This window comes from Periophthalmus magnuspinnatus, chromosome 8 (assembly GCF_009829125.3).
Source record: "Periophthalmus magnuspinnatus isolate fPerMag1 chromosome 8, fPerMag1.2.pri, whole genome shotgun sequence".
Lineage (NCBI taxonomy): Eukaryota > Metazoa > Chordata > Actinopteri > Gobiiformes > Gobiidae > Periophthalmus > Periophthalmus magnuspinnatus.
Window position 1 is genome coordinate 25,105,297 of NC_047133.1, and position 23,937 is coordinate 25,129,233.

At 40.6% G+C, this 23,937-nt stretch overlaps 1 protein-coding gene across 7 annotated transcripts in view; it reads left to right on the top strand.

The window, feature by feature from the left end:
* LOC117374323 (BAH and coiled-coil domain-containing protein 1) overlaps positions 1-11,064 on the top strand; it is a 66,827-nt gene extending 55,763 nt beyond the window's left edge. For 5 of the 7 annotated variants that reach the window (XM_033970402.2, XM_033970405.2, XM_055223517.1 and 2 more), the window contains 15 exons: positions 971-1,076; positions 1,318-1,552; positions 1,664-1,807; positions 2,544-2,717; positions 3,100-3,347; positions 3,705-3,776; positions 4,125-4,254; positions 4,327-4,441; positions 4,898-4,973; positions 6,381-6,489; positions 6,564-6,674; positions 6,766-6,915; positions 7,015-8,168; positions 8,253-8,489; positions 8,890-11,064. In XM_033970402.2, coding sequence (XP_033826293.1) covers positions 971-1,076; positions 1,318-1,552; positions 1,664-1,807; positions 2,544-2,717; positions 3,100-3,347; positions 3,705-3,776; positions 4,125-4,254; positions 4,327-4,441; positions 4,898-4,973; positions 6,381-6,489; positions 6,564-6,674; positions 6,766-6,915; positions 7,015-8,168; positions 8,253-8,489; positions 8,890-9,102 — 3,274 coding nt within the window. In that variant the 3' untranslated portion in view covers positions 9,103-11,064. The remainder of the gene's footprint in view (positions 1-970; positions 1,077-1,317; positions 1,553-1,663; positions 1,808-2,543; positions 2,718-3,099; positions 3,348-3,704; positions 3,777-4,124; positions 4,255-4,326; positions 4,442-4,897; positions 4,974-6,380; positions 6,490-6,563; positions 6,675-6,765; positions 6,916-7,014; positions 8,169-8,252; positions 8,490-8,889) is intronic. The other 2 variants (XM_033970403.2, XM_033970404.2) reach the window with 2 other exon arrangements.
* The last annotated feature ends 12,873 nt before the right edge of the window (positions 11,065-23,937 follow it).

The window sequence follows — 23,937 nt, forward strand, 5'->3', positions numbered from 1 at the left end:
ATGCTTTGCATTTGCACTATTAAGTATGCATGTAGCTGTGCTCCTATGAGCCGTTAGGCTGCAATTGTTTGTTTTTGAGCGTGTCTGTAATTCCTAGGGGTAGAGCAGTGGGGTCTTTGATTGAGGGGAGGGTGAAAGAGGACTGTGCACTCCAGCAAACCCGCTAATCAATTCTGTTTAATTAGTCACTGCATGTGCAGCCTTACCACCCCCCACTACGAGGAGGGACTCTGTCACATTGTGTTTGTCAGCAACGAGAGGCAAGCTGTGGAGGGCTGTGCCTCGCAGGGACAGCTTACACTCTACTGCCACCTCTGTCACTCAGTGTCAGTGGGCAGACTGTCCCAAGGCCACCCATCATCTTTCTTTTCATGTTTATCAATGCGTACAAAGAGAAAGAAAGAAAATATCTTACATTTATACATGCAATATCTTGTAAAACCAGATGTAGGCATCAACAATAAATTGTGATTATCATTTATTTTGATCTAGTTATTGCACCACTGCTGATGGGTGAATGTGACTGGTCTCCTGGGCTGTGCTCCGTGGGAGAGGTGAAGTTAATCTTTTGTTTGAGCATGGCCTGGCTTGTGCTGTAGCCTATGGGCAGGCTTCCAGGGGAAATTCAAGGGCATTTGGAGAGGTTGGTCTGTGATGGTGTTCAGCATAGGGGAAAGAGTGTGCCACTGTGATATGAAAATGCAACTGCGGAGCTGTGATCTTCACAGTGAACAATAGAGTTGCATACAAATGCAAAAACCATGCACCATATTTTAAAACCGGGCAGTGTTTTATACATGCAAAATAAAAGTATTTAGGCTTCTAATTGACTGCGCTCAAAATGGAGAGTTAATTTGTTCTGTTGAATAGAATGCAAAGATATTAACATTTCTCAATCACATTTTTATCTATCACTGGTCACTAACAGTGTAGTGCATTAATCTTAATATTACTTTTGTTTGATGGACAGGTCTGTCGGGGCGGGGCTTGCCTTGTCACCTGAGCACTCTGCTGGAGACACCCAGAAGAGGAAGAAGAGGCTGTCCAGTCGAAGCTTGGAATTAAGCAGCAGTCAGGTTCGAGCCATGTCTTATGTATACTTGAAAAGTGGGATTATTTGATATACACACATGGTGCGAGCATCCTCATTTCAGAATGAAATGTGAATATCTTTTTTACTAATCTTGCGTTGTTAATATATTATTCCCACAAACGGGTGTGTGAAGAATAAAGCCTCAGAGGTTTTTCTGCTTGTGCAGCTGCTGTGACCTGAGTGTAGCAGGCTCTCTTTGACTTTCTCATGTCTCTCTTCTTCAGCAGATAAAAGCACAGGGCTGCAAGAGGAGCACTCTCCACGGTGTGCTCAGCTCTAAGTTGTCTGCTGATGTGGCTCAGCTCAAACAGAAGGCCCAGCATAAAAAGAGTGTCTCAGGGGCGGGCTCCAGGGACAAAGAGACCTCGCCTTGTAATTCCAACCCCAAACATGGACACCGAGGTCAGGGCACGAACAAAGCTGAATCCAGGAGAGAGTCAGGCGGGCAAAGTGACACAGGTACAATACACTCTATTGATTCTGCCTGCTATTTATCAATGTAGCATTGTGTTGCCTTTTATCCCTTAAAATCTACTTCTATATTTAATTTAATTACTGCATTTTTTTCAGCAGCCAGTGGAGACAGTGGCCCACATGAAAGTTGGGTTGGACAAAAGAAGGGATCAAGGTCAATGAAGCAGGGTTCATCTCAGTCAGGAGCGAAAGATAGAGATAGAGAGAGCTCTCCACCAGAAACCGACTCCTCAGAGCAAGGTATGTACCATGCATAAGACTGGGCAATATGATTAAAAAACAAATGAACTAATCACAGTTAGAGTAGTGTAGTGTATTTTGTGTCATTAACTTAATAAAAATGCTTTCAATATAATGTTTTTGAATAATGATAATAATAATAATAATAATAACAATAATAATAATAATAATAATAATAATAATAATAATAATAATAATAATAATAATAATAATAATAATAATAATAATAATAGTAATAATTGCCATTATAAATGAATTTTAATTTCAATTTAAATTTGATTAATTGCACAGCCCTAACTGTGCATGCTGTATATAAGTGTCCTCTATATAGTGTGCACTAAAAGCTCAAGGCTTGATAAAATGTGCTATTACAGGCATTGTCTTATGAAAAACGAATACAAGTTAATTGTGACAGTGTTGACAGTTTACTACTCATGAAATTTGGAAAGTTTGGACAACTTTAGGCTTTCGGCGTAGTGAGAGGGACATGACTAAAACAGTCCACTCACTCTGCAGGCTACATATAACACACAATATATTGAACAAAGGAGTTCATAGAGAAGAGGAACTGCTTACCATACATCACCTACTCTAGGAGCTGTTAGCTATTAACTTGAACAATAATGAGGTGCCTGCAACATAATGGAGAGTTGGTTGTAACGACTGAAGGGCTGATTAGCTGTGTAGTTATATACAGGCTACATGTATAAAGTGTATTACTTGTTCCCTCTGCTAGATGTGGAGGATGAGGACGGGAGTGACAGTGATGAAGGTCAAGACCAAAGGACCCGACCCCAGCCCAGCGAGGTCCATTCGGGCTCCGCAGCAAAAGGCCCAAGTCCCTCATCAGTTGTAAAGCTGGAAGCTAATCAGAAAGCCAGGAACAAAAAGCAGAGACAGGAGCTTTATGGTAAGACACTCCTTTGAAAATGATTATACAAGTCAGCATAGCAGGCCTGGACATCTGGTTCACATTTCTCATCCTGGCTTGTTAGTTTGGGCTGACTTTTCTAATTGAACTACGCAGGCTCCCATAGTCTGCTTAGTGTGGAGGGTGAGGTCAAAGGGAAGACGAAGCCATAGTCAATCATGACCAATCAGAGAACTATATTCTGAATACTTAGAATACTTATTATAGTTAATCTGAATATTCCTCTCTAGCAATATATATCGTGTTTCAGAATGTGTAATCATGATAGGCCTAATTGTTGCACTGTTAGTAATGCATTTATTCATCACTCAGGAAAATTTGTTCTATGGTTTGGCCTGACTTTTTAAATTTAACTATGCAGGCTCCCATAGTCTGCCTAGTGTGGAGGGTGAGGTCAAAGTGAAGAAAAAGCCACCGACAAATACAACCAAAAAACGCCATGACGATTACCGACCAGGGTCTAAGTCGAAGGAGCAGCGCTGGGGCAGTCTGAGCTCAAGAGGCAGCCGCTACAGGAGGACCATGGGACTAGCAACTTTCACAACAACTACTGAAAGACTCAAGAGGGCAACTCGCAAGAACACCATCTTGAGAGGCACAATAAATAAGGTAGGTTGTTAAAACACATCCAACCAGACAGATCATTGTGTGTTTCTACCTAATATTGATCATCAAAACCAATCGAATAAGCAGCCCAACTCAATAAATTATGAGTGTCTGTTGGTTAGCTTTTTAACTAAACTATGTTGCCTGTTAGACTGACTCAAAGGGGAATTTTTTTGTCCTGAACTGTGACTCTTCTCTAACTTTTGAATCGCTTAAAATGAATTAAGCAAAAATAAAAGCATGAATCCGTGCTGATAACCTACTTTCATTTCAATTTCATATTTTTAAACCCAAGATCAAGTAAAAAAAAATGTATTCCCTGAAAAAACTGAATAAATAATAATGTTATACTCCCAACAGAGGAGAAGCTGCTGGTCAGCTCCATCTCCACAAAGTGACGAAGGAAGAAGCCGAAGAAGCAAGAACCACGAGGTAGCTACAGATTTTCTAATTAATTCAATGTTGTCTATTTTTTTGCTTAACAAATTTACTGTAAAACTTTTAAAATACACATTCACACATTGCACACAGTTGAACCCCTGCTGCGTTATCTTAGCTCAAAGATGTGGGAAACAGGTTGGTTCACACCTTCTGCTGTGAAAGAAATCCACAAATGTTGAAAATGAAGAAAATGCCTACTGATATAAGCCCCCTGTAGTTTGCAAATCCAAACTACCGCTAAAAACACGATTCCTCTCGCGTTGGAGCTGCATGTTTATGTTTTTATGAGCCTGTGTCTTCATCCATGTTTGTGTCCCTCCCTTCTGTCACGTTCTCCAGCCAAAGGGACACGCTGTGAGTCGGCTGTTGGAGAGCTTCGCAGCTGACGAGGGTTTTCAGATGGATGGAGGCAGTTTCTCAGAGGAAGAGGAGGAATACAGGCATTTGTATAAAAACAAGAGCCCCAATTGTAAGTAAAAGTAACACAAATATCTCCAGATTGTTGAAGCCAAATTCTAAGTTTTGAATTCTTGTTTTGTAGTTCCAAACTGTGTGTTGACCAAAGAAATGTTAACGGATGGACTGAAGGTGCTGATATCAAAAGAAGATGAACTCCTGTATGCTGCAAAGGTCCATACACTGGACATACGGGATATGTGAGTGCATATGATTTTATTATCAAAAAAATTAAATTAAACACAATATCTCACATAATTTATCAGGCATTTGGACATATATTACACAGATGAATGAACCGCACCTTGTTATTTTCTTGCACCTTTTTGTTAGTAGTAGTAAACTATGCGCAATTTGACCACAAACAGCACTCACTTGATAAATAAACCCTTTTTGTATTTTAAGGTGCTCTTAGTTCACCCTCTGCACACTAGCCTGCTCCCTCTGCAGTGCGCTTACATGTACTGCCAATATTTGTAAATAATCTAGGTTCAAGCTATGAAGAATAACAAAACATTTTCTATTTTTGATCCTTTTATATTTTTGCACTTACATAATATTCCCACACACCTGGCTCTGTATACCAGCACCAAGTGGGAGTATCTCTGACCCAAACACATGATACAAAATGTGACATCTTTTTGTTTTCCTTTTAGCTTTAGCATTTTGATCGATGGGGAGCGAGGAAACCGACCACGAATCTATTCATTGGAGCAACTGCTACAAGAAGCTGTAAGTTTGGTAACATGTTAAACACCTATCTGGCATTTACATTCGCCATTGATCCTTAGCAGTTTATGGCCTGGTGCTGGGTTTTCTCCTTCATAGATCCCCTACCTGTCTTGTGGGGTCACTGAGGCTGTCTAAACCTCTTAAATGAATAAGGACAGATGGAGGTGGGAGGTTTATGTCTGACTGTGGATGAACCAACGCTCTGTGTGGATGTGATAATCCTGCTAACACCTGGATCCAGTTTGAAAAGACAAAAATGTGACGTCAGTTTTATGCCCATTTCTCAGAGTATCTTAGTGGTACTGTTAATGAAAAATTAAGCTATTGTTGATAAACAAAATTGTTATCAACAATAGCTTCTCTATCTGTGACATTTGCTCCACTTCCTGAGAGGATGCTGGTCTTTGTACTGAAAGCTCTGAGGTCACTAAAGCTAACCTATAGCATTCTTGTTGTGGGTGTTCATTCATACACCAAACACAAACACAAAGATCAAATAAGATTAGCTTAGATGTTCAATGAAGGGAACTGATTTTATTTTTTGATCATTTAAAAAAAAAATACAAAACAGTCAACAAACAAATGTACAAAAAATCTCCCTCCTCCATATATATCTATCTATGTATAGCTATCTATCTATCTGTCTATCTCTCTCTTCTCTCTCTCTCTCTATATATATATATATACACACACACACACACACACACACGTATATGTGTGTGTGTGTATATACGTGTGTGTATGTATGTATATATATATATATATATATATATATATATATATATATATATATATATATATAGAGAGAGAGAGAGAGAGAGAGAGAGAGAGAGAGAGAGAGAGGTATGCTTTTATGGCATATATAATAAAATATGCTTTTATTGCACTTCATGCATCAGTCTTATCATGTTATTATTCTTCCTTTTGTCTGTACATTTGTCCAGTAAACATTTATTAGCCTGTGACACCTCCTTTTCTCTCCAGTCTCCACAGAAACACACACATGCCCTCTCACAAACACACACAAACCCACCCATCCACACCTCATCCGTCAAAGAGCCCTCACCATGGCAACAGTAAATGAAAGAGCCCCCAGTGAGCGGCGGATGCTGGGGCTGCCTGCATTGTTGGAGGGAGGATCTGGCAACCTGCAATCACAAACCCCGCTATTCAGGGCCTCTTTAGTATTACTCAGCAAGTCAGGATTTACTGCATCATGGCTTCCGCTCTTTTCAGGGCTGACTGGCACATTGGCATGAGATAAGTGCCGCTTGGAAACGTGGCACAGTGGCTGCCCCTGCACAATGCCCCCACAGCTCTCGCACACTTGATAGGACTCTGTGTGCGTGCATGCATGTGTGCTTTTGTGCACCTTGTAATGAACCCTGATGATGTTTTGGTTTGAAGGTCCTGGATGTCCGTCCAGAGTCAGAAGCCGTGCTTCCAGAGGGAACTAGAGTGTGTGCCTACTGGAGTGAGCGCTCCCGCTGCCTATACCCTGGCTACGTGCGCAGAGGTCAGAAACCAGCTAGTGCCATTTCATCTGTTTTTGTCTTGCACACAAATATTCACACCTGTAATCATTTTAAGGTGGCTCTGATGAGACCAAACCAGGAGTCATGGTGGAGTTTGATGACGGAGACAGGGGAAAGATTTCTCTCCAAAATATCCGGCTCTTACCTCCTGGATATCAGATCCAATGTGAGTGCATTATTTCATCCACTAGACAAAGCCCTCACTGTCACCTCATGTCACTGTAAAAAAAAATGGGTATTTTTTTCTTGCATGTCAGGTGGAGATGCACCCCCAGTCCCTCTTCCAAATGTGACAACTGCCAAAAGGAGTTCCCATCTGGAGCAAGCCCCCATCAATGAGAGGCCTTCTGACAGACTGAACAGTGTTGACACTATGAACAAACAGACTGTCAACAAAAGAAGACCAGGTTAGTGAGCATAATTGAAATGCTTACACGTAGCTACTATATATATTACACAACCTATAAACATGTTGCCTTTTTGTTTTGTTTTGTTTCTTGTTATAGGTAGACCAAAGGGTTCTGGTAAAAAGCAAATGCAGCTCCAGCAGCAGGAGTCTAAAAACTCCTCCATGTTTCTGGGTTGGCCCTTGACCTCCAGCAGGAAGAGGACATGTGACAATCTCTTTGGAATGCAGAGGAAGATTCGAGGGAGGGACAATGACTTGTTCACCTCTGCTCCGGTGCAGCCTCTGTCCTCTGCTCCATCCAAAGGCCTCTTCAGCAGTAGCTCCTTCGAGGTGGACTCCTTTAGCAGCATCGCAAATGGATACTCATCTTTCTGCACTAGACCTGAAACAACCCTACCATTGGGACGGAAAGATGCTCTGTATAGTCAGAAACGCAGGTCAGATGAGCAACTTAATATGCCCCAAAGTAGGAAGTCTGGGCAAGAGTTCCTGGTTAAGTTGGACCATGAAGGAGTTACATCACCAAAAACAAAAAACAGCAAAGCCCTTATGTTGCGAGGTGCATCTTCTAGTGTGAGTAGCATGCCCAGAGCCGAGGCCTACTCCCACCCTGTCCTGCTGGTCAAAGACAATAAGAAAGGAGGTGCCAACAAAGTGGAACTCCTCCTCAAAGGGACCTCAGCCCAAAGGAAGTCATCTCCATCACTTGGCCTCAGAGATTATGGTGAACTGGGATTCAGTTCTCACCGTGAATGCCACAGTTCCTACTCTGATTATGAGGAGGAAGACGAGCGGCGGAGGGCTGCGATTTTGGCTCGGGGTCTCAGGGCTGGTGGGCGTTTCCTGTCCCGCCTTTCTGTGTCTTCTTCTTCCTCTGGGTCTTCTAGCTCCTCCTCATCTGGCTCTATGTCCAGCTCTAGTCTCTGTTCTTCGGACAATGACTCCTCTTACAGCTCAGACGATGAAGACAGCTCAGCATTGATGTTACAGAGTTGTCTATCGTCCCGCCAAAGACTTGTACAAGCTAATGAGCCCTCTACTTCCTCCAGGTCACACCCCTTTGCGACTAAAGCTGTTGCATCATCTGATACTAACAGCAAGTCACTCAAAAGGAAAGACTGCACTAGCTCTAAAGAAATCGTGAAAAAACCCAGGATGCAAACAAACGAGAACTCATTCATTCCAAGACCCAAGATGTCCAGTTTTCTTGCAGGGCGACAGATGTGGAGATGGTCAGGAAACCCAACACAGGTGAGTCAACAAGAGAATAGCTTAGGAAAAGTACATTCATGTTGATAGATAGAAAGATTAGTCCAAGTGTTTGGTTTTCCACAGAGAAGAGGTCTTAAGGGCAAAGCCAGGAAGCTTTTCTATAAGGCCATTGAGCGAGGCAGAGAGACAGTAAGAGTGGGAGATTGTGCTGTGTTCCTCTCAGCTGGACGTCCCAACCTCCCCTATGTAGGTCGCATCGAGAGCTTCTGGGAGTCCTGGACCAGCAGTATGGTAGTCAAGGTGAAGTGGTTCTACCATCCAGAGGAGACCAAGCTCGGCAAGAGGCTGCAAAATGGCAAGGTGAGCATAGGCTGTTTTGTGTAAAATAGAGGGTTTCTCTCCCCCACTGATTATTTCTATTTTTTTCAGTGTGTGCGAGTCTAATAATAAAATAAGCAGATTATTTTGTCAATTAAATTAGTTTAAAAACATAAATACTTTCACTAATAATGTTGGTAGTTGTACTACTCATCAAGAAGTAGATACGTTTATACAAGCAGAGAGGGTCACAAGCCACTTTGTGTTAGCAGCCTGAAAAAAAAAAACATTTCAACTGCAATTTATGTCAGAAATTAAAATGGAACAAAACATATTCTCAGTTGGCCCGATACAACATAAAATATATGATATATAATATATAAAAAGAAGTGTAGTTCTACATATTGCATGTTTTTTTAAATCTGTTATATCCTCCCTCTAGCATGCCCTGTACCAGTCTTGCCACGAGGATGAGAATGATGTCCAGACAATCTCTCATAAGTGCCAGGTAGTGAGCAGGGAGGAGTACGAGCGTCTAACCCACAACCCCAAGAACCTCAACAGCTCCTCCTCTGACCTGTTCTACCTGGCTGGGACCTATGACCCCACCTCTGGTCAGATCGTCACTGCTGAAGGAGTTCCTATACTGTGCTGAACGCTACTACTGACCAACTGGCTGGGATGACAGCTCTTTTCATTTTGATTTTCTGGCATTAGGAAGTCAAAACCAAAGTGACTGAAGTTCGACACTGGAGACTGTTGTGCTTAATATAAACACAACTCCCCTTCACTGGTTAACCTAGATTGTACTTAGCTGACTGATTCATAACTGGACTCCTTTGAAGGTTTATTACAAAAATATTTTGGGACCAATATTTAAGGCAAGGAATGATCGGAAGAAAGCATTCCAGGGACCCATGTAAAATGATTTGTAGATACTTTTCCAATCAAGCCATACACGTCAGTACCTCTTACCTGTCTTAAGTGTTCAGGTTAACATTGTACAGTTGGAATCGTCTGTTGTCCATATGTACAGAAAAATACTATTTTATATATGAGTCTATTGTACATATACGAGATGTAACTTTCCATGTTTGATTTATTTTTCTATTGGTGTAGAATACATCACGTTTTATGGTTTGCTTTCTGAAGTCAAGTTTGGAGGTGTTGCACTGCGTTCGCCCTGCTGAGACAGACAGCACAGACAAAGATAGAAGGATTTAGTGTAGAACAGGTCCTAACTCACTTTCAAGGAGAGATGAGTTTTCCTGTTTAAAAAAACATAAAGTGGCTTTTTATAGACGTTCTGTTACTTATTTTTAAAACGCTTTTAATTTTATTTATGTATTTTTCTTTTGTCATTGTTGTAAAAGCAGATCCCAATGGACTGCGATCACGGGTCAAAAATGATTTAATAATGAATTAAAAAGAGTATCATTTTGTGTGACATAAGCCTCCTGGCATCACTATGATCATGTCAAATCAACTGGGTCCTTTTTTAAATGAAATTGTATTGAATGCATTCTTCAGCACATTGTGATCTAAAAATACCAAAGTGTCTTTTCTGTTATAAATGTCTTTATTCTAAGTTATTTAAATGAACAAAAGTCAAGTACCAGTTTTAAATCAAATCTGAATAATTACAGCTAACCTATATAGAGTATTGTTTTTGCTCATGCATTGATCAGGCATAACACAAAACAGACCCTATCTAATCAATGTGGCAGTTGGTTGAAATAAATTGGCTGCAAATTAATGTTTTTATAAAAAAAAATTTAGCAATGTAAAGCAGGGTAAATGGGACTGAGCCAGAAAACATAGGGTTACAGAAATTTGTATCTTAAAAATGCAGTTCTTGCTGTTGAAGTACTTCTAAATTAAATTGGTTACTGTTTAATCACATCAATTTCTTGTCTATATAACAGCTGAATATTAGGCAAGTGGTTCTATTCATGGGTTTCAGAGTGATGGAAAATGTGTATTATCCATAGTCAGACCAACAATTAACAATTCAAAATAAAATGTTTTTGTTTTGTTTTTTTCAAAAAGTCCTCAAAATGTCGCCCATAAACAGGAAGATGAAACCCATGAATAGTGTTTTGCCTGATCGGTGTATATTCATTGTGATCATATAGTTTCTTTCACATGTGCCTCATTTGTGTTGCATACAAAGACCAGATGAAGTGTTGACTATTGAAGGCCATGGTACTGACAGGGGTGACAAAGAGGTTTAGTTTCAGTGTCTCTTTGTACAATACACGCACACACAACGCTAACTGTGAAGGACAATCAGATTCACCAGGCAATGGGCAGACTAGCTTCACTCAATCTGAACACGACCTTAATGTATTTCTTCTGTGCCAAGTACTTTTATTGTTTTATTGTTTGATATGCAACCTGGAGTATTCTTTGTTTATAAATGTGGATTTTGTTGGCCAACTTTTTATTATTTATTGTCATTGTTGCTGTTTGTTCATGCCAAGAGCGCTTTATCAGAAGAATGTGACTTTGGTTTTCTTGGTGTGACGTCACATTTGCATTTCTTACATAAAAATGGTCTTTTAGGGACCAGCTAGTGAAAAGAAATAAAACCACACTGGATAATTCTCATCCACAATCTCTGGGTGAATGTTACTGTTGTTGTTTCATTTTACCTTCATCATATAAGATGGTTAGTATATAGAGAATCATTTTATCCTTGTTAATGTCCAGACTAGCAACTGATCAGGTACTTTCATTTGGAAAGTCCCTCAAACTACTGAGAAAGTGTTCTGACTCATTACATTTTGGCCAAACTTGCACTGGTAAATGAGCAATACAATGAAGATGTTAGCCTTAGTAAAACTGATTTAAATTTGTAAGATTTTTTTTTCAAAGCAATATATATATATATATATATATATATATATATATATATATATATATATATATATATATATTATTATTATTATTATTATTACTATTATTGTTATTGTTGTTGTTGTATTTTTATGACCAATTTGTTTTTTTGTTTTTTTGTATAGGTGCGAATTATTAGAAACGGATTGCACCCTCTAGTGGTAGCCATATAAATAGCACATTGAGAATTGTTATTGTTGCGTATAGTCTTTTGTCTCACTTTTAAACTGGGGCTACCCATAATGGGCCACCCATAACCGACAGTCTGTTTGCCTGTTCATGCTCATCAGACATCAGACGTTAACCTAATTATTAAAACAACAGTGCGTGCCTGAAGGACGTCCCGATGTGGGTCAGTGACCTGGCACGGCTGGCCCTGGGGTCTCTGTGCCCCGCACCCTGCCCCACCCCTGCCGTTAATGCCCAGACTGCAGCTAATGTGCATATCAGTCATCTCCAGCAGAGCTTCGTGCGCACACAAACACGACTGTTTCCACCAGCAGCTCTGTGTTGACTGTGGCCAGCGCCCCGTGTCCGAGCTGGCCCTTCCTGCATGACCCACACTCGGACGAGAGCGGGGGGCACGCGCTGGAGTGAGTGGGACTGCTGCACAGGTGACGCCTTTGTTTATGTTTGAGAAGGATCCGCTTCATTACCTCAGCACCCAGCACAGCAAGGGTCACGAGGGAGCTAATGAAACACAATTGTAGTGGACAGAATTGTGTGGATATTTTTGTGTCATTTTACTATTCTCTTATTATGGCAGCTGGGTATGCCTGATGCCCTTCCTGTCACAATTAGCCTTTGGCCTGATTGGACTATAAAGGCTGTCTTCTGCATTGCCTTTAAAAGAGGAAATTGGCATGTGTCAGCAAACATATTGTGTTAAACTGTGTTTAAGAGAGAAGCAAATTTACAACATTATTTTATTTAGTCCTACAGTAATTGAGATGTATTAATGTGCAGTTAGAATTAGCACAGTTTTCACAGTGACGTCAAGCTAGTCTGCACCATATACTAGTGTGGGTTGTGTTACATGTCACTGGACACACTCAGTGGTCTGCTTTTGCTCGCTCAGCATCCTGCCCATGTTGCTCCAGGTCAACACGAGGCATGTTTTCCTGCACAAATATCTACACATCATAAATGTCTGGCCATGCGCTTGACCCTGTCTGATCTTTGATTGTGGGGAGGTTGAGTGGGGGACAGAGCTGCTGTGAGTGTGTGAGACTGAGGTGGGCTCTGGTTTCTTAACAAAGCACAGGAGACAAGCACATAATTCAGACTCCTGCTAAAGGCCACTGCAGCTCTGAACATAGGCTGTCCTCAAAACATGTGAGAGCTAGGCCTTCCTTACAGGCAGACATTTCATTGGTTCGGGGGGTACTTGAGTGCATGCAAATGGCCACAGCAGTCTCCTCAGGTTTTCCTTGACCTGAACACTGGAATATCTTCATGCTGTTGTTTGCCTACTGCTTAAATGTCCTGAAGACTCCTGCCATACAAGCACATGTGGCTCCCTGTCTGTGCCATGAGCCACTCCTTGTGGCCCTTCTGCAGCCTCGCAGCCCTAATCCAGCTCTCTGCTGCTCATTATTAGTGGCTTGCAAAGATTCTGTGTCAGTTATGCTAAAAGAGCTTCCCACAGCATTACACAGGATTACTGTTGCATCTCACTACATATGTCGCACACAAACTGATGCTTTGGGCTTGTGTGACAATACTATGACTCATATGCTTCATTTTATTTGTGGCATCTGTGTTTTAAAAAGACAATCAAATACTTCAGATACATGAGAGAGATCCCTCAGGGCTTTCCCCAATTTAAACATGTATTTATGAAGATGAGCCAGGACTATACTATACATTTACTGTAGTCCAATAAAGAGTATGATGATGACTGGTTTTATGCTAACTGTTCACTATGAAATGAAAAGACTGAAGTGACTACAGTCTAAGACATTTTGATGCTCTATCATCACTACATTTCAGATTAAATGCATTTGTTCTAGGAATCAGGGCCCTACATATCAATATGAAACATGCATAGCATGGCTTGTCTCCCCCTGTCTTCTTCCTACTTGTTGTGTTCTGCACATTCCTGTGTGGACAGGACCTCACTTGGTTCTCAGGGGTGTTTACCTCGGCCTCAGTAGCGCGGAGCAGCTTTCCCCATCCCAGCTCTGTTTACATTGCTCTTCTCCTTTGTTTACTTTGCGCTCCAGATCTGCGGTGCAGCGTGCAGCAAACAGCTGTTCCATTATGAGAGAACAGTCGTGTTAACACAGAGAGCTCAAAGCTGCCACACCACTGAGAGACAGGCCTGCACCATGACAAGGGCCACTGTTAAGTCTTCAGGCATGATCAGAGGTAGGTGTGTTATTTGTCTGTGTTACTGTCAATATGGACCTTGATTCATCAGATACATATGCTGCGTATAGCAGAACTCTCTCTATAGGGCTACATGTCATGCTCATACTTTATCATGCATAAAGCATTGTTTTTATCCTCTGTCTTCTTCCTGCCCCTGTGCACAACTGCTGCTGAGTCAGGAGGCAGGAAACCTGGAGAAAGGCCACCAGACCTCACCGAGCTCCCAGTGGAACCGCAGGCCCTGTGGCGAGAGACAGGACACTCCATTTATCATTATACAATAGTCCCAGCTGTGGTGGCCACTGCAGAATGCACCGTACTTCCCCAAAAGTCTAAATATGACCTGGCATTTGTTTGTCTAAATCACAAAACTGTGACGACTCAACTTTCCTGATGGCTAGGTACATTTTACTACTCTTAGTTTCCTAGATATTTAATCAAAAACAGGAGCTTTAGTGTTGGATCACTATTGCTGCTATTTTATTTTACATTATTAATTAAATGTTTGAGACAAAAATCTGAAAATCTGTCACTGACTGAAATCTGTCACTTACTGCAATTGTACTCAGATCAGCAGTGTCTTACTACAGAGTAAAATGCTTCTTAAGTAGTGGAGTCAGTAGTGAATGTGTGTGTAAAATAAAGTGATGGTCTTGATATATAAGCAGTGTTCCTGTCAGGCCTGGAGCGCCCATGTCCTTTAGTGCATGGCTCTCCTTCTCATTTCTGCCATGCTTAAAAATATACTCTCTGCTCAGATACCACAGTCATAAGCTCCATAACTGGCACTTATCAACATGAGTTGAAGCCTCTAGGCATCTGAGTCCAGCTTTGATCAGACGTTTTGGAGACATCTCTCATTTTCTTCAAACAAATCCATTGGGATTGGTTGTGCTAATTTTGAAATAAACTCAAAGCACAGAGTGTACCTTGCGATGAAGAGTGGTGAACAATATCTATATATGGCCTGTTTAATGGAGAGATAAGAGAGAGGAGGACTGAAAAGTGACTGAAAGTGAGGTGAAGTCAAGGGGAAAAGATAGTGCGAAAAGTGAACAGTATGAGCCACACCATCAGATCAGAACATGTTGGTGACCTCAGAGGCGAAACCGTATCTCTCCGCTCAAATACAGTGGCACTGCTTATGTACAGACACCCAATTTCACCTGGTATTTTGTGTAGAGTTTGGGACTGCCACTGTCAGCAGGAGACAAACAGGAGGCAGTGAGTGACAGCAGCAGATAGAAAGCCGGGCCAGGATCCTGCTGTTGAGCTGTGGGGGAGAAAGAGAAACCAAGAAAGATGTAGACAAGAAAGAAAATGAAACCTAAATGGACCAATTCAGCTGTCTGCGCCACACAGAGACCTCACCTGAGACTGCTCTGCACCGCTTGTGTCTCCATGGAGACGGGCCTTCTGACTGAGTGCTTCTGAAAAAACTGACACAGGTCCACCAGCTTCTACTGCCATTGATTTACACACAAACTCCCACAGCGGCCAGGCCGGTTCATGGCTCCCTGCAAACTCATACTATCTTTAAAACATCAGTGACTTAGTTTAACGTGAAATAATTTATCAGGGGATTGCGGCCTATTGATAGACATTCCCTGGTGCTACGGGCATATATGCAAAAAATCTTTTTAAGACTTCACCAAGTGGCGTAAGCTTGATAACATCTTACAGTCTGGCGTCTTGAGATATTAAAGTAGCCTGATATAAGCCCATGAATTGCACTTTTGCCTGGTTTCAAGTCCTAGGCTGTAGTCCTCAAAGACAAGGCTGTTCTCTCATAGATCCCATGTACTCAACCTAGCACCATAACCTAGGCTCCAGATCAGAGGCAGGTGATGGCCTGTTTAAGAGTCTACTAGTCAGTGTCAGCTTACAGGATCAGGTCTGTATGGCTACACATTAGGCAAGTTTTAATAGGCCATCTGAGCAGCTGTTGGCGACACTTTACTATGGAGAGAGAAGACATAATGACTACAGGCAGACAGCTCTTAACCCTTTGAAGTAGAGGTAATAAGATCAGATATAAATTCCACCTTGGCCTATATCGTAGCAAATATAATTTGTATTGTTTCTATAATACAATATGCTATTTTTATATGTGCAGTATGAGTAATGGAGGTTTTCTTCAGATCCTAAAGACAACAATTTGAGAATTTATGCTCCATTTAAATAAATGGTTGTCACCCTGCACTATTAACCAAGTGCATTTCCATTTCTGTAGTTATTGACATTTCTTTGTGGATCACCCAATTTGTGACTTTATAATACACCCTACCATGGAAGCAGGCCTTAATAATCACTACCACAAGTTCATGTTTCTGGGTGCTGTACTGATATATAAACTTCTGACTTATCCATGATTTTCAGACAACTTTACAACTATAAGACAAGAGTCATTTCCCTAAAAGCTAGTGTCCAGGGTGCCCCCACCTCTTTTAAAGAGCATAACAGCAGAGAAACACTAACAAATTATATCCAGAATAAGAAGGAGACAACTCATGTAGTTCCGGTTTTGATAACAGAGCTGCAAACAATAGGAGACTTGCTCTTTTGGACATGGGTACAAGCCTCTAGATAGGGGCCCATTAACCCATCTCCAAATATTAGCAAAATTATCCCACTAGCCTTCGGAGCTAGCCAGAATGTAATCAAAAGCAGAGGGTATAATCAACAGAAAAGGCCTCTATTCCGGTAAGGATGTGTCCCAGTAGCACATGAATTAGACTGGAGCGGTAGTGCTGGGACTGTGAATGATGTTGGGCGACGGGTAGCAGCCAAGTCGCTCTCTTAATGCCAAATGAGAGGATGCCAGGCACTTCCTGCTGTAAACAATCTACCCACAGACGGAGACAGAGGGGAGGAAACCTCTCAATAAGATACAACACAAAAACAAAGAAGACCCAGTTGCTCAATGAAAATTTTCTCCAGTCAACAAATGTGCTCAATTTGTCAGACAAGCTCCAGCGTGTCTCACTGAGGGCAATGTGTTTGTGTGAGTCGGGACAAATGGCAGCGCTCTGTGCAAGTGCTCAGGGCTTATGGAGACACACAGTGGATATACGGCTTGGCTCCACTCACACCACATAATAACAAGTCCCCATCTTTCCTTATCACTGGCTTCTCCTCCAAACACCATCCTGTGCATTTGAAAGGATTTGCCAGTTTCATTATCTGTGAGCAGCACCAGGACCTGTTGCCTCAAGTCACGGCTGTACTCCCATAGACTTTATCACTATTACCACCATTGAACAGAGTAAATCGATAGGGTAATTGTGGCCATATATACTCAGATATACAGTGGGGAGTAATATTTAAACAGCAGACACTGTAACTTTTCTGGAGGAAAGTATGCCACCTGTGTGTCTCCATATGTTATTGCTTTACCTGGAATCTTCCACAGTATGGCATTAAACCTATATATCTGCAGGGTAGGGGTGGGACAATAAATGATAATATAATAATAATAATGGTTATTGTGATAAAAAAAGTAGACAATAATCGTTGTTGGACACTTTATACAATTGTGACAATCGCCAACAAAGATAATTGCCATTACATCACCAGAATGTACAGAAAAAAATGACAGACAGTTGTTTTCACTTATAACAATATACACTACTATAACAGCTGTTTAAATATGGAACCTATTCATATTAAAATTCAAATTATTCATATCCAGAACATTTTTAAACTGTCAGTAACTTTAACAATCTTTGTGACTTGATCAATTATTTTGGCCATGACATCAAATTTCAATATCATCCCACGCCTACTCCATGGAAACAAGCATTTGATGCAATCAGGCCACAAGTCAAAATGAATTCTGAATCCAATCATGAGCAAATACACAAAGTTAATCCATTTACCAGATATTGGGAACTCACTTTCCCCATCCCATCTCTAGAAGGCAAGGCAAAGCAAGGCAAGTTTATTTGTACAGCACAATTTGTACACAAAGTAATTCAATGTGGTTTACAGAATAAGAAAGACATTAAAATCACAATACAAACAAATCAAAACATAAATAATCATCATAAAATCAACAAAAAAAGAGTGAGGAATAAAAACCTTTCAGCCATATGCACAGATAAACAAAACTTTTCATTGTCAAAGTAGAGGCCTGTCTCACAGCTTCTGGAAGACAGTTCCAGGTTTCAGCTGCATAAAACTGAAACATTGATTCCCCATGTTTAGTCCTGACTCCGGGCCCCAGCAGGAGGCCGGTCCCTGAAGTATTCAGAGTGTGAGATGGTTCATATGGCACTAACATGTCCAAGATATACTTTGGTGCTTGTTCTTGTTCACAAGCAGAGCTGCTTTAAAGTCTATTCTCTGAGCCACAGGAGCCAGTGCAGAGACCTGAGCACAGGAACCATGTGTGAAGTACTTTCTGGTTCTAGTCAGGAACCGAGCAGCAGTGTTCTGGATGTACAGCAGCTGTCTTTGTTTTGGGAGGCCAGTGAGCAGGACATTACAGTAGTCTAACCTACTGGAGACAAATGCAAAGTCTCTCCAAGTCTGGTTTAAACAGTATACCTTTAATTTCTGCAGTGTTTTTAGATGGTAAAAAGCTGCAGATGTTATTAATTTGATGTGGCTGTTAAAGTTCAAGTCTGAGTCCATTATTACGTCTAGATTTCTAGCCTGTTTTGAAGGTTTTAGAGAGAGAGAGACTAGAGCTGACTGCTTACATTTTCTCTTTGTTTCTGTGAGGCAAAGATTATGACTGCATCCGCACACTGATCTGTTGGATGCAGTGGCAGCGAGATTGACCCTTGGGGCACTACACTGGTCAAGGCTATGTGGTCGGAGACAGTTTCCAATTTCAACAAAGTACCGGTACTCGCTGTCTTCTAGATAGGACTTGAACCAGTATAGTGCAGTCCTCAAGTCTCTGTAACAGGATCCCATGATCAACAGAGTCAAAAGCAGCACTCCGATCTATCCGGATCAAGACTGAGACTTTGCCTGCATGAGTCTTCAGGCGGATGTCATTTGTCACCTTGATAAGAGCAGTCTCAGTGCTGTGCTGGGATTTAAAACCTGACTGGAAAACATCAAAGGAGTTGTTCATTTGGAGAAAGTTAATAAGCTTCAAGGACTTTGCCTAAAAACAGCAGATTTGAGAAGGGTCAATAATTGTTCAATAGTGTGGCATTGAGACTGCTCTTCTTTAGGAGAGACTTGATAACCGCACTTTTCAAAGCTCTTTGGAATGTTCCAGATTTAAGTGGCATGTTAACTATGCAAGCAAGTGGTGATAGTAAACTGTTGCGTACAGAAATCTAGTGGCAACATGAAGATGAACTGACAGTCTCTTAGACAGTTTTATCAGTTACAGGTGCAAAGTGACTCAGCTCTAAGTGTCTAATTGGCTGCAGAATTGATGGTTGTGCATTTGAGGGCATTTTTAATGCCCTGAACCTTGTCATTAAAGAATAGTGCAAACATACACTTATTTATTAAATTCTTCAGCCTAAATTGTCTCTATAACACAATATCATGATTCCATCATGTCACAGCAGTAACTAACCTGAGAGTATCCATGGTGTGTTCTGGAAAATGCCCAAAGCTGCTGTGACAGACTCTGGCCACCTGTGAGATAATTAAACATATTAATGCCAATGCTTTAATTCTTCAGAAACAGTCCAACAATGTATCACACTGTAGTGCCAAACAACTGAATTTTCAATGATCAAACTGATTTCTTGTAAATGATTTGCAATATTTTCTTGTACCCATAACTATAGCCTGTATTCTTCTTGAGGGCTTTCCACCCCTTGCTTTTCTATGCTCCTGAATCAGCACAGTGAAAGCTCATTGTATTTTCACATGTGCATAAATAGTCTTTGTGTGCAACTAGTGTAAAAAGCAATGGAGGAAAAATGTCATTGTCTGCGCTGTGGCTCTTTCAAGCAGAGCCTGTATAAACTGTGCAGAAAGCAAGCATGCATAACCTATGGAACATGTGTTGGTACATAAATTATCATATTTACACTAGAAAAATGCACATAGCCACAGAGAAACACTTGCAAGCTTTCTACTTTTTTATTGTAGCACCAATGGGCACATTCACCTGCCACTGGATATCTCATGATCATTGACTTTATTCGAAAGAGACAGAGAATTGTCAGAATAGCAAAAACTGAGGCCTCATATTAGCCTTTCTGTCACAGCGCTGAGATGTGGATGGCAATAACAGGCATGGGCTGTCTCCTAAGGTAAATCTTCTAACATTGAAATGGCTAGACAGAAAATGTAACACACACCTGTCCACGAGTCCGAGGTAGTGTTTATTCTTGCTATATTTGTACTATCTATAAATATTCCTTCCTATTGTGAGGTCAGTAAGGTTCTATTCTGTCTGTTCTTACATACAGCCAACACACAGGGGGGAGCTGTTCATCTAACTACAGAAGGGGAAATTATTTTACACTATATAAATGGAAAATCACTCAACATAAACCTTATTCATCAATATGCCATCAATATGTTACACACTAACAAGGGGGAAGATCATTTGTTCTGCCAGGGCTGGGGTACCTATATTTTCAAACCATGAAAGGAGGAAATAGATTTAAATCTATCTAACTTGTTTCTCCTTTGGCAAAGAGCACGTATTCACATTAATGATTTTTTGGCCACTCACACAGCTTTTGGACAGCTTTTTCAAACACAAAGGTGAAGCAGGGTGGACCACAATAGCATAGCCAATCACCGTTCAAGAGCCATAAAGTGACTCACATGGCTCTTTCTTACAAGCCTGCTATAGATAAAATGTTTTGTAATTAGATGTAGACAACATGTAGTGGTCTTATCTTTTTCACTGGTTTCTGGTTTTGCAATTTATGAGAAAAAAATACTTCAGCTTTAACTCCACAGGCAACTAATATATCAGTCTAAAAGTGCAACTGCAAAGAAAATAAACTGGCATTACAAAACAGGATAAAAAAAACAAAAAAGAAAAACACTTTACTTTTGTGATAGATGTGATCATGCCCTGATATTTGGATGGCTGGTACTTGACTAAATAAAGGAGTATTCATGCGTTTCAGAATGATGGAAAAATTAGAACTTTTGGTACAGCAATTAACAATTTAAAAACAAAATATTATATTTTTTGAATGGGGAAAATGTCCTCAAAATGTTGCATATAACAGTAAGCTGAAACCCACAAATAGAGGAGGCAAACTGAAAGGTCTGAACAGTTGGTGGGAGGACTGTCCTGTAAATGAATGAACACCTGGATTAATGGGGTCAGTGATTAGCGGGCTGCTGAGGAGGGAGAATCCTGGCCAAGGCGGACATTTTACTTTTATTGCATGTCTCACACAGTGTTTCCCTCTGCTGGTTTTACAGGGGCTTTACAAGTGTCTATAAGGGGTGTAGCTATGGGGTTGAAACCTGCAAACTGTAGAGAGCATGCTTTTATAGCATTTTGTTTAAAACATTGTATTGTTTTTGTACATACATTTTCTATGATTTTAAAATAAATGGAAACAATGAACTGTCATTTATTTATTTATTTAATTATTTTATTTCTGACAAGTATTGTGAATGCGATTAGATTTACAATTTATGCTTAGACATTTCCAGGAGCATTAATATGAACAATTGGAACATGTGTGTGGAGGTATTTTGCAGGGTTAGCAGCTCTGAAACTCGGTATGACATTTGTTGTTTACAAAGGAAATTATTGCAGTCTTTGCGATTTGTTACTTGTGGCCATTCAAACTGCAGTTTTGATTTGATTGTGATGCATCTTCCAGCCCTAATATGTCATTCTAATGCATTTCTGTGCCCATTTTGCTGCTATCCAAGTGCAAGTAGTGTACAATGCTTTACTTCCTGAGTTTATGAGGGAACTCAGGACACAGCTGGCCCTTTAACTCCAGCTCAGGGGGCTTGGCGAGCTAATAGATGCAGTCTAAGGTGCTAATAGATGGCAAGCTGAAAAATGGCCTTATCTGAAAAGGTCCCGGACAGTTATAAATGAAATAATGACAAAGGGCACATTCATCTATGTTCATGGCCTTCTGGGGACCCTCTAGCTCAACATTTGATCTGTGTGTGACTGTCTGTGTATCTGGTGCACATGCAAGCGCTCAGTAATAAAATAATGTTCCATGTCTTGCCTTTATTCTCTAAATAGTTTGTTGTAGGCTGTATTGCTGCAGAGGATGTGGTGGGCAGGCTGCAAGACAAAAAAGGAAAACGAAATTAACAAAGTCATAAAAGTAGACTTGGGACATTTACTTCACAGTGGGCTGCTGCCATTAGACACTATCGTCAAACTGTTCATGTGGTTTTAAAGTGCCAGGAAACACTGACTTCTTACACAGGGAGTGATCCTGACTGGAAACAGCTCATTATTACACACCATTACTGTATCAGCAGCAAATGTAACTTCCACATGTTTTGTTTTCATGATCTGTTTTATAGCCTGTGTTTAAAAATGTCCACACATCTTCTTTGTCTTACAACAGACCACATTTAAACCTCTGTGTTGAAAGGAATTTAAAAAAAAAACCCTCTTATAATAGCTTGTATTTTATTACAACTATGTGAAAGTTGTTCTTGTAAATTAATTTGAAAATAACTCATAGTCAAGGTCGCCCCCTAGTGGTCGACATCAGTCAGCGCTAATAATTTGGGGTACATTCACACAATTGTCCGGGTTTCTTGGGTCCTGGTTTGAGCCTTGTTTAGTCCTGATGTAGATTTGTTTTCGTCCTGATCGATGGTGGTTTAGTCCTGCTCTAGTCAAGGTTTATTTACGGGTTTATCTCTGTTTAGACCCAATTAGGCAAGTGTGAGCGCACCCAATAAACAGCCGCAATTTGCAGCCTATTCATGTATTTCAGCTTCCTGTTATATGGTGCCATTTTGAGGACAGTTTACCCTTCAAAATATAATATAATATTTAGTTTTAAATTATTTATCGATATGGCTACACAGTCCCAACTTTTCACCATTCTGAAACCTATGAATGACCCGCCACAGTTTGGCGGCAACCAACATGGCGACACATCCATGAGAGAAACACGTTTTTCCTCACACTTTTTCCCAGGTAGTTCTTTCCTGTTCTCCGACGCAAGATTCCCGGTGAACTTGAGGTGGCAGGTGAACCCAAACGACATCTGGAGGAAGAGATACAATCAGACCGTGGAGTGAAGTCAGCAGTGAGTGAGTAAGCAGGATGTGAGTAATTGATTACATTGCATTTTCAGCCATTTTGAAAACATTGATCTTCTGCCGTATAATAACCTTCATCATTTGCACATGTCGAAATTAATAGCGATAGAACACCGCCATCTAGTGGTTTAAAGGCGAAATGTAAACACCATATAATATAAATGATAAGTAGTCAAAATCTGAATGCCCAAATAATGCAGTTTAGTACTGCTACAAACTACTAATGAAGGCAAATTGAAAACTTAAAAACAAACATGTCATTGTGTTAATTACACACATTAATAGAACCAACTACGCATCTTTCACTAGGCCTATTACTCTATCAAAACATTTAGGCCTACTTAAGCAGGAAATGCCTCTTGAAAGTGATTGTTAGTTGGTGCTACTTTTGTGACAATGGTATTTACAGGAGATAAATCTTCTCACCCAGTCCCACCAGGGGGGCTTCTGGTTCACAGCAAGGGGTAATGCTCTTACAAATGCTCATTAGTGCACAGTGTGCACTTAGGCACAGGTCACAGACCATGATGTCGTGTCCTCTGTTAAATTACCACTGAATAACAGTTTGACTTCAATGGAAAGAAAGGTGTCAGAAAACAACGACAGGCCAGGTATGAGTTAAGGGAAATGCAAAAGGTCAAATTTGTGTTATTCAAATATTTGTAAGCAGGTATTGACTTACAGTGAAATGGACTTAAAAGGATATAACTGCTGCGACTTTGCTGAGGAAACCAATACATTATGTTGTCACACATAACAAAAACATTTGAGAATAGAAAATCACACACACACACACGCACATTTTGCTTCACAGAAACAGTGACAATATTCTATAATGTGTAGAAACACATTGAAAGATTTCATAAAGGAACCAGTGTAAAATGCGTACTTGTAATTGACCCCTGGCAACAAGAATAAAAATATCGCACAAAGGAATAATTTCACTGATTGCACTGTTTACCTAGAAGCAGTGGGGAACAAGACAAATGCTCTCCTAAACTCTGGCCATTTT